Source organism: Cyprinus carpio, chromosome B8 (assembly GCF_018340385.1).
Source record: "Cyprinus carpio isolate SPL01 chromosome B8, ASM1834038v1, whole genome shotgun sequence".
NCBI classification, from domain to species: domain Eukaryota; kingdom Metazoa; phylum Chordata; class Actinopteri; order Cypriniformes; family Cyprinidae; genus Cyprinus; species Cyprinus carpio.
In genome coordinates, this window is record NC_056604.1 from 9,991,235 (window position 1) to 10,008,296 (window position 17,062).

Here is a 17,062-nt window from a genome sequence, read left to right on the forward strand (position 1 = left end):
AACAGCAGCCTGTGATGAGAAACCTTGAGTCTTAATGTTAAAGCTGTACGTTTTTATGGCACAAGACACAGGAATGCACCACAGCCCCGTGCTACTGACACATTTACATTGTAATCAGCCCCAGTATTTTACACTCTATAGATTTAAGTGGGCCTGATGTAAAATCCTTTCCAGTAACCTCATCCTGTACATTGACCGTAAAACAAGAACTTTATTTGTGAACCCTTTCTTACTACTGTTCATTGTAAAACAAGTTTGTTCTTGTTCTGTGTTTGTATTGCATTATTTTTAAGGGGACATGATGTGGTTTAGTTTTTCTAAGACAATAGAATTAAATAGAACAATAGAAAATCATTTTAGTTGACTGATTGCTCTTTGAATTATGGAAGCATGTTTGCTCCATGGAATAAAGTGATAAAAAAGGGAATTGCAACTATATTTAATATTTTATATGAAATTCCAAATTTACATCTCACTGAATTTGTTTTGCAATTGTGATTTTTTCACAAAAAGTCTACATTTTGCAATTACTTTTTTTCTTGAATTCTGAGTTTACGTCTTGCAGTTCTGTTTTTTTTGTTCCTGCCACAGAATAAAAAATAAAAAAGGTAACCGCCACTTTAACATCCTGAATCTCACAATTCTGACTTTTTTTTTCTCACAACACAAAATTGTGAGTTATAAAGTCAGAATTGTGAATTTAAAAGTTGCAATACTGTATGTTTATTTATTTATTTGTACTGTGGTGGTAACAAAATCCCATTTCGAAGCTAATGTCTCATTAGACTCTAAACCTCTTCCACAAGACTTTAGCTCTGGAAACAAGCCCACAATTCAAAGTTTACAAACCTTGCTTTAGCAAAATGTCACATTAATAATAAGGTCTGACATTTTTGATGAGGGTCATGACCAAAATGACTGACGATAATGATCATAATGGCAGAATTGAATATGACTGTTGATTTTGAAAAAGAAGACCTAAATGCTTGTGGATCTGGACAGTTTTAAAAGTCTTTTAGGTGGCAGGAGTTGCATTGTATCTTATTAGATTTGATGAGAGTGTATCCATTACAAACTGAAAAGCTGGAGCCATGTACCCCATCTCTGGCACAATGGGTACCGCCAAAGCTCTGCCAGGTTCTCCAGCACCACCCTGACCCAGCCTCACCCGCAGCTTACTGGAAACCGAAGTGATGGTGGTCCAGATCCTCCCACGTCAGTCCACAGAGGACAGACTCACAGGCTCCTCCAGTGACAGCCAGTCACCAGCAGGTGGTGACATGCCCAAGTGGAACCCAGTAATTACAATAAAGGTATGGAAGAACATCAACAATTGATCATGACCTCTGGAAGCACGTCAAGAAGTTTATCACTGGCCTGATCACAGGCAGGACAGATTGTCTTTTGCCTAGGTGTGTGTGTGTGTGTTACAGTTTTGAAATGGCTGTGTAATGCTTTAATCACTGTGAGGCTTGATTTATAAGGTTCTCTTGTCCAAGCGTGCGGTTTAGTCATTGAACCGTGGGAGTAGTGCAGGCAGTGTTTTGTGTTTGTTTGTGTTCAGTAGTCTGCGGTCAGTTCGGACTGTTTTAGGAGCCGAGGCTATTACGAAATCAGTGGCCAGCTGCGTCTGTCCTTCTCACGAGCAAACGATTTATCTTCTTTTGTTTGATGAACTCTTGTGCGGATATAATGTTACAGCAGATCTTTAAGCCTATTATTTATAAATTAATTTTGTCTGCGCAACTGAAAGTAAAACCTTTCATGTGGTTGGTTACAAAAGAGAAAATCTTTGCTGTGCTGTAAATAGTTCCTTTAAGGAGTAGCTCACCCACAAATAAAAATTCTGTTAGAATTTAGTCAGCGTCCATGTTGTTCCAAACCCATAAGGTTTTTTTTTTTTTTTGGTCCATGCAGGTTTTTGCATACAACAAATGATGACGAAAAAGGACAAATAAACTACAAATGACTACGTTGTTATACTTTCATGGTGCTTTAATTTTATTTTCAATTGGAACTTGATAGACATTGTCATCATGAACTAACTGTACCACACAGAAAAATTATGTAAATTATGAAAGAATATTAATGACCTTTTAATTAATTTTAATATTTCTTCTAAATGTACTTTTAGTACTTTTTGCACAGTTTTTATGTTTTACACCTAAAAAAATATTTAATATATAAATACATTTTAATATATAAAATCATTTTAACCTTTTCAGTGGTGAGTTTAAAATATTCCAGCGGTCCCCCCAGAGTGAGTTTTTTTAAGACGACCGTTATTTTAGAACGTTCCCCTTACTGTTTCCATGGCGACGCGTCAGGCTTGTCACGTGACACACCACGTCTACAATAACACTGTGTGACAGATGGATCGCATTTATTTAGTTTTTCCTTTTTTTATTTAAAATATTCACAAACTTGCATACCATGTCATGAACAATCTGATATTCCGATTCATAAATATGTGTAAATGAGTGTGTTTTGTCGTTTAAAAAGCTTTCTAAATGATCTTGATCGTGATCTGTAATGTGAGACGGGCGCCGCCATGTTTGTTCGCGCTGCAGTGCAGAAAGTCCTGTCAGTCGCATTTACAGCACGTGAATTCATCAATTTCTCCCGAAATACAGGTAATAAGTGGCAGGTGAACTGGGTGATGAATAGAGTGAACTTTACAGTTACTTATTCGATGTGTATCTGATATGAATAAAACACATCTGCAAATTAAATTTGAATGGATTGTTATTGTTGCTTCCATAGACATATGCGTGTAGTTTTTCAAACTCTAAATGTATTGTTTTACTAGTACTTATGTGTATTTAAATGTCTGAAACCTAAAATATGCATTATGTGGTTAAGAACACTGCATAGTTGTGATAATATAACAAGAGCAGTGCACGTCTCTCTCTGGCTCAGCGCCAGCCAACGAGCGAAAACGCAGTTTGAATTTGACAGTTATGTGACGTCACTGAACGTTCTAAATCCCATATGTGGGACCGTACTCTCAGAGGCACGGCAATTAGAATCCCATATGTGGGACCGTACCGCTCAAAAGGTTAAATAATTTAATGTTTATATATATAGTATATATATATATATATATATATATATATATATATATATATATATATATATATATATATATATATATAAAAGAAAAAGACTAAGCAGCAAGTAGCTAAAAAAGAATATTTCATTTTTTTCATTATTTTACATTTATTTCATTTCAAATCAATGATTTTTTTTTCTTTAATAGTTTTAGTGTTAGTTAATAATTGATAATAACCCTGACACAAAAGTGGTTTCTCCATAAAACGGCCATCATATTCTGTGCTTTTGGTGTACCTTGTTTCCTTTGATATGAAATACTGGCTGAAGAATATATTTTTGCTAAAAGTGACATTTTTGACTTTAGAAGTGAAACACAAATCAAGATTTGTCTTCATACAGAAACTGGCATAACAAACCAATTTCATCCTCATGAAAAACCTGGTCTAGTGGTACCAATAATCCAGCAAGAAAAACAAAGTCATTTCAGGCCCTCGTAATTTAATCGAGTTTTCCCCCTTGCAGGGCCAGGCACCTGTTTAAGGGAACCTTTCTCTAGACTTTGTTATTTTTCATTTTGTTGTACCCTCAGGTTTTCAATCAAGCCTTCATTACTAAGCAAACAAATAAGTTCCGGGTCTGTGTGGAGACACAAGTATAGACATGAGTTATGAGATTTAAACATGCAAAAGGCTCTCATCCATAATATGGAACATCTGCACAGGACAGTCGTGTTGAAGACTGCAAGAAAATCCAGTATAAGCTCCACTCCTCAGGAGTCTGCTGACCTGGTCTCTGAAAGAAAAAAAGAGAGGAGAGGGACAGGACCATTAAAAGGAAAGCAAAAGAAAGCAAGAGAAGCAGAGAAATAAAATATGGAACAGAAACTAGATGCTTATATTTTTCTGAAGAAAATGTGAAATCTTTGGCACTATAATAGAAATTTGAATACTCAAAAAAAAATCTAAGCCTTTTTTTAAGATTTACCCAATTTAAAATTAAAATCAAATCGAATAAACCGTATTTTAATTTAATAATTGAATCCTTAATCAATAATTCAATTAAATTATGTATGGATTATTCTATTCAGTTTAACAGAATTCTACTATTAATTAGATAGCGTCAATCATAAAAAAGGCTTAATTTTTTTTGAGTGTAGGTGGTTGCCAGGGTGTTGCTATGTTGTTATGGTTTTCTAAGTAGGGCTACATCAAGTAATTTATTCAATTAATAATGATAGACAAATTTAATCTTCAATTAATTAGGTCTTTGCAGTGCACAACGAGAAACTCACCAGCATTTTTTTTTTTTACAAAAAACATTTTTATGAAAAATACAGATTTGACAAATGGCGGATGGCCACAGAGCTACTTACTGTTGAAAAAGATTAAGATCCAAACATTTTTAAATGTTTCATGTCAGTTCTTGTCAGGTACGTGTACTGTCATACATATGACAACTATTTTCTTATCTATGTTATAAATTCATGCAAGTATTTTAATTTTTCACAAATGCTCATTCTGACAGCAAGTGAATCGCCTTTACACTTTGCACTTAAAGTAAGCATGAAATAAATATTCACCCAATTCACCCAAATTCAAATCTAGTTTTTAAATGCATATTATAAACTGTATTGTGAACAATTCGACCATGCATATGTTTAAATTGACTTTTTAACCTTGCAATGTTTAATTAAAATGTCATTACTTGTACAAAACGTGTACCTATGCATGTGCATCAAATGGATGTCATAGAGCAACAGAAAAAGGCAAGGCAGTGCAAAAATATTGACATTTTTTTTTTAAAGTTAAATTTAGTTTTTAAATGGACAATAGTGAAATTACTATACATTCATACATGTATGTTTTCATAGCCTTGGAGGAGATCACTGGATGGGATGTGAAGTAACTATTTATTAAAATTTTTTTGTATACAGGAAATAAAACTTGTGCTTTAGCATATTAATCGAAGATTGTTTTTGGAGGTTGCAAGGTGGTTTGCTCCCCAAGCCTTAATAATGTCACATATAAGATTTTTTTTTTTTTTTCATTTTATGGTCCACCGGGTAAAACTGCATGTCAGATCCTTTAGAAAAGTATTAAAGCTTCTTTTTTCAACAAGCCGCATGATTTGAGGTATGACAGATGTAAACGTTTAATCTCTAACCCCAAATATGAACACTAGTAATAGTTATGCCCATCTTAGCTAGCCCCACTAATGAGTTAATAAGGCCGAAAAAGAGCAGCGAATGTAAGAGGAAGAGTGCATCAGAGAGTTCTGATCGTTATTAACTGTTTAAGTGTGGATGCTATGATTTATGGTGCTAAAGTGGCCCGAGTAGAAATGTCACAGTGCATTTCCAGATGCATCTGTCTTGTGGTTTTGGCAGCTTGTTGTTCTGTAGACTTACATGTTTGACGTGCATTAGAGTTGATACACACATACGTGCACTGGCACACATGCGCATATGCACAGCCCTCTCCCATCCTCTCTGAAGCACCGTCTTGTTCAGTATTCCAGCGTCTTCGGACATCTGCTTTCCATTGCCAGCATCTCTGAAGACTTGAAAACATTAAATGCTGGCACAAGCTCGGTCTCACTCCAGCACTTAATGCTGCACTTAGGTGACTTGAAAGGCAGGAGGCGAGAATTGTAGAAAATGAAGTGTCACCGAAATAAAAAATCACCTAAGATTACCACCAATTACGTTTAATAATGGCCGACCCATCTGCTGATCAGATGCAGGGAGTCCCCGTGGTCCAGTGGTGGGGTTATGGGGTAGACGGGTTGCACTGTGTCTTCTCCTAATGTATGTTACTGTAAAGCAGTGATTCTATAGCTTTTCTTGATTCCAGTTTTGATTTTGGACATCAAGTGGACATTTGGCCTCAAACCAGTAATAATAAAATTGTTTATCAAACAAAATATCAACAAAATATTCATAAAATCAAATGCTGAATGTTTACATGTGCAACAATACCCTGGTAACTCATACAAGAAAAATATGTTTACATGAGATTTCAAATCTGTTTTTCAATCTGTTGACATCAGTTATTTGCAGAAAGACATGCACTCCCAAAAAAATAAGAAAAGGTATTTTCTACTGTGCCGGTATTTTCTGCTTTATAATTTTGTGGAACCATGATTTGGTAATTTTTTTTTTTTTTTTTTTTTTTTTTTTTACAAAATTCTTTGATGAATAGAAAGTTCAAAAGAACAGAATTGACTTGAAATAGTATTCTTTTGTAACATTATGGAAAAGGTATTTTCTACTATACTGGTATTTTCTGCTTAATATTTTGTGGAAACCATGATTCATTAATTCATTCATTCATTCAAAAATTGTCAACTTTTGTAACATTATGAATGTTTTCACTTCAATTTTCCTGAATAAAAATATTATTTTCTTTAAAAAAAAAAAGCTTACAAATCTTACAAAATTTTTAATCTGACCCTAAGTTTCTGAACCGTAGTGTAAAAAGTAAAATCAGTGAGCAAAAAAAGAAAAAAAAGTTTTAATTTTATTTGTTTTAATTTACTTATCTATACCTTACTTGATAAAACAATAGTTTTTAATTTCCCCAAATATTTAGTAACTATATTAACCAAATGACAGATGAATTTGCACCAAATAAAGCACAGCTTGACTGGAATCAGAGACTCTGATGTCAACAAAAGATATGGGAAGTGTATTCAGTTCCTCTTTAAAAGTTAACAAGTCTGAATAAGATGGATTTATAGCATGGGAGTGTTTGTCATATAAAACAGCTTTGTTATTTGCCCAGAGTCTAAAAGCCATGTTCTTTTGTACACGTGAAACGAGGATGACAATGGAAGTGTTTTTCTGCTCTGTGATTGTGTTCTTGTGAATGAGGCCAGCACACCAGTCTGGTCTTCATCATGGAGCTCTCTGCTTTGCCCTCAGGTGTTATTGGCATCACACTGCAGTGATCTCACACCCAAGATTGTCATTCCTTAATAGCTTCTGAATGCTTGCAAACCTGCTCCCTCCTTTACCCTGGCTTACATTTGGGCAAGGATCAGAGATCCTCTAAGAGAGCTGAAGAAACATCCTCTGTGTTCTGTCTGTCCTCCAGGTATAGATGAGAGCCAACGTGTTCTTCGTCCTTCATCCTTCTCAGTTTAATTTCGCTGTGTGAGATACAGACAAAAGGTCTGGGAGAAAAAGCACTTTTAGAGGTTTCTATTGTGTATATATCAAGACTTTTTATGATGTATCATGTCCACATCTGGATAGTTGACATAAAGCATTGCTGTGCTTCAGCCTGCAGCCTGCTTCATATTTCAAGCAGCATATTTATAATTCTTCTGTAATTATATTATATTATATTATATTACTTCTGACATATTATATTTAATTTTCAAATAGCACCTTCATAGAGTATTTAAAAAGTATTTATTTATTTATTTTGAAAAAAGCAATTTAGTATTGTGGCTTATTGCCCTCCTCATGAATCCCCTTTCTACTGTCTCTATCAATGAAAAGTGGGATAAAATCCATAAACAATGTTTTTTTATACAAGAAAACATAAATTCGGTCATGCATCTGATGATTCCAGTGTTTTAAGTACAAGTAGACTGTAGGTTCCACTGCTCTTTGAGCATTAGAATCTCTCTCTTTCTTTTTTCTCTCTTTTTCTCTTTGTTCCAGCTTTCACAACTGGAGCTTTCACAGACTCCCACCTTCTGACCAAAACCAAGTGAATTACCATTGCAAATTCAATATAAATCCAATCTAACATTCTGTCCAAGTTTCCAAATGTGGTGGAGCTTCTCTTATGCAGCCTTGCCGTGACTAATTCTGTTAATGTAACAAAGCATCATATCTTTAAACCTCTCCCATAATTCTCTCCGTATAGAGCAAGGCTTTTAATGCAAACTTGGATCTGAATTGATGTAACTTGGCAGCACGTTTTTGGAATTGGACAGTAATACATTAAAAGAATCATATGGAGTGTGAAGTATTCTGACACTGAGCCATTTGCCTCATCTTCTGCAGGTTGGATGTGCACATTTCTGTGTTGCACAAGCGCGTCGATTGGGGACAATCATCAAAACTCCAATCATCACCTTCAACAAAGGCATTTCATCTGCTATTCATGATCGTTTTTATGCCTGGTAATCAAAAGTGCCCCAAAGGTTCTACTGTTATTTTGAAACAAAAAATCATATTTGTGTCTTCTGTTCCTCATGGTTGCTTAAATAGCTATTTTGGGGGTTAAAGGGTCTTAGCTAAATGGCTCACAGCAGAACTGTTTTCACAAGCTGCCTCCTGTGGCAAGAATTGCATCCCAGATATGATATTGAGCAATTTTGAAAATCTGTAAAACAGATTTGTGTTGAAAATTCCTGTGGCTTCTGGCTATATTCTCTCTGCACCTCACATCAGCAGTATAGTTTACCTCTACTTGATTTTGTGGCATTTGAATACGTCTTGTGAAACCAATGATCAGTGTCACATACAGGAATCAAGCCTAAAATAATTTTAACGTATATAATTTCTATTTAAAATGAGCTCACAGCATAGTAGAATGCTAAGGGACGAAAGAGCAGGAGGACGTAATTAAAAGAATGTTAGTTTTAGTGTGAAACAAACTATTCCAACGTCATTGACAAACCTCTCAATCCTCTCCAGATGAAGCAAGAAAGCCCTGGCTTTAGCTCAGCGAGCGGTGATGTTATACACAAACACAGTTTGACATTCCAACTGTGGGATTTCTAAGCCAAGAAAAAATGATCCAAGATTTAATAAACAACCATTATTGTTCTTTGAAAACTAGAATGGATGTGAAAAAGTGTGTTTCTTCTGTTTATAGAGTTGAGTGGATCCAGCATGTGCTTTACAGGACCTGCGTGTCTTATGACCTCCTTCTCCATCGTTTCTTTTTCTCTTTCTCTTTCTCTTTCTCTCGTTTCTTCTCGCCTTTCAACACTCATTTCTTTGTTTCCCTCACAATTGTTTGCTTTATAGCAATTACTTGTCACCTTTTCATTTTGTTTACTTGGAAACGATATCTTACTGAACCTCCTTTGTCTTTGGTTTGGCTTTATCCACATGTTTAGATGCTGGTTTTGATCAGACTCGATTGGATGTTGCATTATTAATATCATCATTGCGAGCAAATTTAATTTCTAAAATTGAGTTAGTAAAAAACTTGAATAATGTGGTCACCCACACTGGACTCCAAAAGAGTGTCAGCTTTCCTTCTGGAAATATTTTCAAACACTATGAAACCGTATTTATCTTTATTTTGATTTCATTTGCTACACTCAGTTTAAGAGTTCTCCCTGTGCAATGACATTGACTGTGTCTCGTTGTTAAAATAATGTACTCCAGAGAGTCGTGCAATGGGTTTAAAAGATTGGTGGATGGTTTTAAAAATCTGTAAATGTTAATATAACTGTCGTATTTTCCACCTGTTTCAGTGAATGGGGGATGTATCTCATTCTGTTCAGAGAAGGAAAGCACTCCTGAGCTGACAGCAGAAGAAGGAACCTTGCTGCGATGTGGACAGAACCTGCCAGTTCAGCCTGGAGCACAGTACCACCACAGCAGCCACTGTGAACCGCCCTCACAGAACCTTCACCTGCAGGAAAACCCCCACCGAGACGCCAGGTGAGACTAGCACAGCACAATACTCGGACTGATCAATAAGAATAGTTGCCCTCTGAGAAATGTTTATGACTAAAAAAGTAACTGAATGTGCTATTTAAAATATATATTGAACATTTGCTAAGTATAACATTATTTCATTCAATTTTGACTTGGAAATGAGCTAATAATCTACTGCAGATCATTTATTTGATGAAACTGTGAAAGATCTTAGTGATTTATGCATAGTCTAATTAATATTTATGAGTGAAACATTGCTATTTTGTGACATGACAACCAGCTATTCCTCCTACTTACACTACCATTCAAATGTTTGGGGTCAGAGAAATTATTTATTGGTTGGAAAGAAATTAATTCTTTTATTAAGCAAGATAACATTCATTTGTTTAAAAGTGCGTCGCAGGGAATTGGACTGTCTGAGCAGTGGGGGCGGCCCAGCATTTATTTTTAAAAGTGACAGTAAAGACATTTATTGATTTACAAAAGATTTCTAAAGATACATATTTATATTTCAAATAAATGTTTTTCTTTTGGACTTTCTGTTTATCAACGAATCCTGAAAAAAATTGGGCCAGTATCATAGTTTCAACATATTAAAATGATTTCTGAAGGATCATGTGATACCGAAGACTGGAGTAATTGCTGCTGAAAATTCAGCTTTGCACTCAAAGGAATAAAATAAATTTTAAAATAGAAAATAGTTATTTTAAATTGTAATAGTATATCACTATATTACTGTTTTTACTCCATTTTTGATCAAATAAATACAGCTTTGGTGAGCATAAGAAACGTCTGTCAAAAACATCTTACTACACCTTAACTTTGAAATAGTATATTAATACGATTATTAATGAACAAACAAACAAGTATTTACTTTTTGTTCTCTGAGACTTCCAGGATTAGCAGTTCATGTGAGTCTAGTAAAGTGCATGTAAAGCATTTAAGATTGCAAGTTTATAGTCCTGCTAATTACATTAGAAATATAAACACATATCTGCAAAGCAAATAAAGTAGGTTGTTTAATAAAGCTTTAATGTAGTCCGGAACAAGTCAAACAAGCTAGTAAAACACTGCAGCACTGATGGCGCTTCTTGGCTGCATTTGTTTTTTAAATGGCTAGGAAAAGAGACTGCTGTCGGTTTCTGTTGGCTTCTGTGTAGCCGCAGTACAGCGAGGGATGCTATCCAAAGTGCTTTCACTCAAACATGCCATCCAACTCTCCCAATACTGTCGCTGAATGTCACTGCTTCAGCCAAACAGGAAGTGGTGAGCCTGAATGGAGCGACTCATGACAAACCTGAGGCTTCGGCTCAGCCAGCGCTCTAGCATTAGCGGTTTCCCGCACCGAGTGAAAAGGGGACTTAGACAAAATCTTTCATAGGCTGCTGGGACAGAGGGCCCTTCTCACATCATCCCGGAGCTTTGCACACAAATCCATAATGAGCAAACTGACAGGAATTATTATGTGGAAGATCACAGCAACGCACTGGGAAATATGACCTCCATTCAAGGGGGGTGGGGGGGGGGCAAAGATTCCCACTATAATGGGGAGTATTGTAAACACAGAGCGTTTAGAGGCCCACCATTATACCACCAAAACCAGGTGACTTCTATTTAGCTCACATATAGGCTTCGGTTAACTCCTATTGTGTCATCAAAGCCTGTCATACGCTGAGTACGACAGCCTGCCTGTATTCATCTCTCTCTTTTCTTATTTTTAAATACCCATTCATAACTATAGTTCAGGCCAAATTTCCTGCATCATTTATTCATGGAATTACTCGGGAGCGTTTGTGGTGGATCTAACCTGTGTTTAAAAATACACCGCAGTGGAAACCCATCCAATGCCTGTTTCTTGAGTGAGAGAGAGGGACATAAAAAGTAGCTTCTGATCAGCACAAACCGAACATTATAACCTAATAAGATTCTGTAAGGGTTTGCAAAACGAATCTCCAATCGTGTCGCTTTTGGTCAAACATTGTCAGTGTTAACAGAGATGATTGAGAGTGCAGGTCTGCCAGGACCGGAGCACAGAGCTTGTCTGTTCCTTTGGTGTCTGACAGTGCAGAGTTGGCAGTGCTTTGAGAAGCCCTGGCCTTTATCTTTCAACAAGCCAGGCTGCTAATAGTGTGCATATTCTTTCTGCTCTGTTCTGCCTAAATGCTCCTCATATTCCTCTGGGTGTGTTTCATTCTCCCACAGGTCTGCTGGCTTTCAGACAGCTCTCAGCTCGTCGTCTCTGTCCGGTGGCGTCAATGGGTGTCATGCCTTGCCGTCGTACCCCATCAAACAGGAAGGCTACAAGCTGGGATCGGCCCTGGGTGACTTTTCAGGAGGAATGGGAGCAGGTCGCAGGGAATTGGACCGTCTGAGCAGTGGCGGTGGCAGCGGTGGTGGTGAAGGTAACTTAGCAACAGTTCTCTCGTTGTCAGCAATGGCGGTGACTGTGTATCCATTTAATAATGAAGATGGCTCCTCCCTGCTGGCTTTGTCCCCGAGCTCGCGTCACTCAGCAAGGCCGAACACGAGCGGACTGAAGAGACGCTGCCTCTCGGTGGCCTCCCAGTCAGCCTCGGAGGGAATCGATATTGCCGCAAACATATGCTCCTCCCAGATGTCCTGCGTTAACGGCCTGCGCACCAATTCGTCGTCGCCTACCGCTGCCACGTTCTCCCACAAGCCTCTCCCCAGCCCTCAGCTGCCGTCACCTTCCACCTCGTCCTGCCTCCTACCCCTCTCCTCTTCGTCCTCGTCCTCCTCGGTGTCATCGGTGGAGCATTGTGAGGACGTGGGCTCCATGCAGCCGGGGCCTGGCGTGGGTAGCAGCGACGGGCTTGGACTTCTCATACAGCCCGGCGCTGTGCTGGACAGCTGTACGGCGACGCTGAAACAGGAACCGGTGGATGAGTTCTCTCCAAGTGAGGAGGAGCTCTTTCAGCATCACTATCACTATCTGACGAGCCACGGAAGCCACTGCGGTGGGCATTCCCACCATCACCACCACCATCAAACAGGCCCCCCACGGCCGTCCATGCCCCCTCCCTACCACCTGCACCAGTACATGGGCTCCGGCCCTGGAGCTCTACTGCATTTTCAGAGCCAGCAGCAGTCTCCACCCTCAGGCCTGCTGGCACAACCCAAACCCACTGGCCTGGTCGAACAGCAGGTGGATGACAGGGAGGACGTATTTAGCGATAAGCAGGTATGCCGATGGATTGACTGCAGTGCGGCGTATGAGCAGCAGGAGGAGCTGGTTAGGCATATCGAGAAGGTCCACATTGACCAGCGCAAGGGCGAGGACTTCACCTGCTTTTGGGCCGGATGTGTCCGTCGCTACAAACCCTTCAACGCCCGCTACAAGTTGCTCATCCACATGAGAGTTCACTCTGGAGAGAAACCTAACAAATGCATGGTGAGTATCTACCATTTTTAGCTGGCCGTCAAAAGCGCACAATTTCCAGCGGTTCCCCATAATGAAATTCATAGAGGTGATTATAGCTGGCAGCTGAAATGGCCTTGAAAATGCATATGCAGTATTTCAGACTGAATTGCTTTTGTTGGAATCCTCATTGGCTTTAATTTGAGTGGAAAGTTGGGGAAACCAAATGCCGGTATAATTATTTTTAATTAAGCAGGTCAGTTTTAAAATCAGTTTTAAGTATGTATTATCAACCAAGGACAAATAACTCTTTCATTAGGCTTTATTAAACCAAATTTCTTTCTGAAGGCCCCACATTTTTTTTTTTTTACAAATCCATTATTTTTATGTCTTTTTTATTCAAGGAATAGAATTGGAAGTTCTCTCCAAGCTTCATTTTTCGTAACAGCTTTCAAGGGACCACCTATGCCTATTTTCCTCAGCTTTTTTTACACAACCATATCACATGGCATGAGAAATTATGATTTCAACTGAAAGCGCAGCTAACTTTTCCACTGACGGGTTTGGGTATTTAATTGGACCTGTAGTCTAGCTGTATAAATAGTGTCGTGGTGAAACCCAAGACATCCAGGTAAAACTCTCCGATTCCACAAGTCAACACACTAATCAATGTCAAAGTGCCTTTTCTAACATTCTCAGCTCAAGTGGAAAAATGGCTCCAGCCCCACCAAATGCACACAATTAGTCCACAATTTGTGTAGGGTGAAACTCTGTTTATTTTCTTAAGATCTCTTTCTCTCTCTCTGTCTTTCTGTCTTTTCCTCTACAAAAAACAAAACAAAACAACAACAACAACCCCCCCCCCTCCCGAAATGATTGAGATCTAAGAAAAAACACTACACATCTGTTTAACATAACAAAACAATGCGTGCACTTGATCCCTTTAAATAGGAGGTTTAAACGTTTAGCCGTCCCACAAGTATTAAGCGAATTGGCTCTTTATCCAAACTAAACACTTGGAAAAATGTAGTAGTCTGTAAGAACGGAGCCGCAGAGGAGATGACTAGCAAAATTCCCCTCTATTGCTCAATCGGAGAACGTTGGATTTCTTGTCAGATATATTCAATTTCTTAAACAAGATTCTGTCCAAAAATCCTTTTATTTTACAGATACTTTAACAGCTTGTTTCGAAGTTGGCCTATTCATTTAAATCCCAGAATGCCTTTTTGTATCCGAATTATCTGGTTAGCCGTGTCAATAGGAGACAGCTGTACACTAATATGTGGAGTATGTTACAAGGGTAGCATTAAGTAGTTCCGTTGAGGTTATTAATGACAAGTTTTGTTTATTCTCGAGAAGACGTTGGTTTACTCTGAGCTCACAGCAGCTGGACTGACAGATGTAATTAGATCTTATAAATTCCTTCAAATCCATGCAACTACATTTTCGGGATTGTTGCGCACTCTGCGGCATAAACTTGGTAGTTCTAGAAATCATTTTTGTGAATCGTTGCTTTTGTTGTTGTATATATGTATTTGAGTATTATTGTTTTTTTCTTTTTTTATAGCATAATCTCTCTCTTTTTCTCACTTGCTCATACTCGTAGGCTACAACAGTGCTGTAGGAGTTCTCTTCTTACTCTCAAAATTCTGCCCGGACTATATGGCAAGAGCCCTGGTGTCACAACCTGTCAGAACAAACAAACACTCATTTTTATTCATGGCGATGCTAAGCAGATGCTAAGATAGGAACAAACGCATTATTGTTGTAAAATGGCTGGACATTGTCTCTAGATGTAGCAAAGGCCTCTCACTGAGTCAACTTTGTCCAAGTTCAGTCTCTGTTTTTAGGCAGTCCGGTGGCCTGGACTAGAATGTTTCCTGTGCGAAAAACAGAAAAGGTCAATTTAAGTCAAACATTTAAATTTAGTGGATCATTAAATTAATCCCAACTGGCAGTACATCTGGTACTTAGGCAGATTTCAGGCCTATTATTTGGAAAAAAAAATTATTTTATTTTTGTAACTTAGTGCTTTCAAATATTAATTACTTACATTTAAACAGATTTTTTAAATTAAATAAAATTAATGTGGGTAATGTGTTCAAGTTTGAGTAGATTTGTGTGGAATTGACTTGTAGCAGAATTATTGTGTTACTTGGTGAGATAATTTTTTACAGTATTGATGTTTTTTAATTTAAAAGTGACTTTAATGATATTAATACTAAAGCTAACTGATATGCAGTTTTTATGGGAAGTTTTTGACGTACAGACTTAACTACACAAACTGTGTGATTCTGAATGAAAACTCATCTTGATTCATTCAGTACCTTGTAATCATCGGAGAAGAACTAAATATTATATTTATATTATTTTATTTATTTAAAATATAATTTATATTAGTTAAAATTGTATTTTTATATTTATATATATATTTTTAATTATAATTATTTATTTATATTTCACAAATTGGATGAGTGCACATACTTGACTAGCTGACCTTTCTCAGGTTCTGAAGTGTTTTCATTTTTTCCTGCGAATCGATGCCTTCCTGGGACCTCTGCAGGAAGCAGCTTTTGTCTGAAACATGTTGCATTTGTGGCCTTTGCACAGTATACAAAGACATTTTGGTATTCTAACTATTTGTGCAGAGGAAACCGATGAGACGTTTTGATTTAGAAGCAAATGCTTCAGAAAACCCAGCTAATCCCTTTATTATCTTTCCAACTGCAGATTCCTCAGAGAGCGCACGAGGCACGATTTCCGTGCATCCAAACATAACACTCTCTCATTCCTCTCTCTCTCCCTCTCTTTCTCTCCCTTGCTTTGTCTTCTCTCCCAACTATGCTGCATTTCATTTGTATCATGCAGCGCCTTGGCAGGAAAAAGTCATTATCAGAAACACAGGACGGGGTTCTGACTCTCTGCTTTGTCACCGTCCATACCTGGACGTGGTTTTATGCCCCGGCACGTAAAAACACAGCTACATCTGCAATCACTGAGCTCGGCAGACCTCTTAAAACTACTTCGCAGAGTTTGAGAGGCTTTTTCGGTTCACCCTGTCCAATTAAAAAGTGCCGCGGGCTGTTTTGTGGTAGTCAGACAGCAGAGTCAAAAGGCATCTAAAAGGAAACAACATAATCTCACTGCAATATCCTGTTGTGTTTCATGTCTAATTCAAGTTTTGTTTTAGTTTATTGCTTTTTTGCCCTTCTTGTCTGCATTAATATTAAAAATGTATCCAGCGACTGCTGCCCCGACACTGTCCCAGGGCTCTTATACGTCAATGCTGTACTGGATTCAACACTGGATTTGTATTTCAGATCACCTATCCCAGCAGCTCATGAAATTCATGTAAATATTCATCAAAGCGTATCTGTTGATAATACTCTAGTTACTTTTTGATGAGCAGATCCATGCTACAACGTTGGAAATTAATGATGGTTTCTTTATTGAATTTCCTCTGGAATGTATTGGTTTAATCTTATTTCCTTAATATGTAGGCTTTGGTTTAGCGTTATTGCAGTCGACTTGAGGTTTTCTTGCCATTTTCTGCAGTTTGTTCCTGCTGTGACAGGTTAAAAGTATGGACTGTGCTGCTCTGTATTTTATGTGGTTAGTGTGTGTTTACTACTGTACTAAATGGTCACTGAGTTCTCATAGTCATAATAACACTCTGTTTTAATTCCTCCAACCTTTTAGATTTTACTATTTGGCTTTTCCTGCATCATCTGTGCTGACATTCATTCAGGCATATGTCTGATGCAAAAATGCCAGTGTATTTTGGAACTGGATTGTTTGTTTGTTCAGTGATTTCTTTCTTGCATTTTTTGTCATTTAGGTTTTTTTTTCCTTTAAGTAGTCTTTTCAAGTTTAAAATAAAATGATGATATATATTTCTCAGCTATGGTTTTGTTTATTCAGGGATTGAAAACCATATTTTTAAATAATATTTTATTTAATAATTATTTAGAAATAATTTATTTATTTTTTACATTTAT

The 17,062-nt window shown here is 37.5% G+C and overlaps 1 protein-coding gene across 3 annotated transcripts in view; it reads left to right on the forward strand.

Annotated features, from left to right (window-relative positions):
- LOC109081765 (zinc finger protein GLIS1) overlaps positions 1 to 17,062 on the forward strand; it is a 71,489-nt gene that overhangs the window by 16,104 nt on the left and 38,323 nt on the right. For 2 of the 3 annotated variants that reach the window (XM_042728897.1, XM_042728898.1), the window contains exons 3-4: positions 9,499 to 9,688; positions 11,888 to 13,097. In XM_042728897.1, coding sequence (XP_042584831.1) covers positions 9,499 to 9,688; positions 11,888 to 13,097 — 1,400 coding nt within the window. The remainder of the gene's footprint in view (positions 1 to 9,498; positions 9,689 to 11,887; positions 13,098 to 17,062) is intronic. The other variant, XM_042728899.1, reaches the window with a different exon arrangement.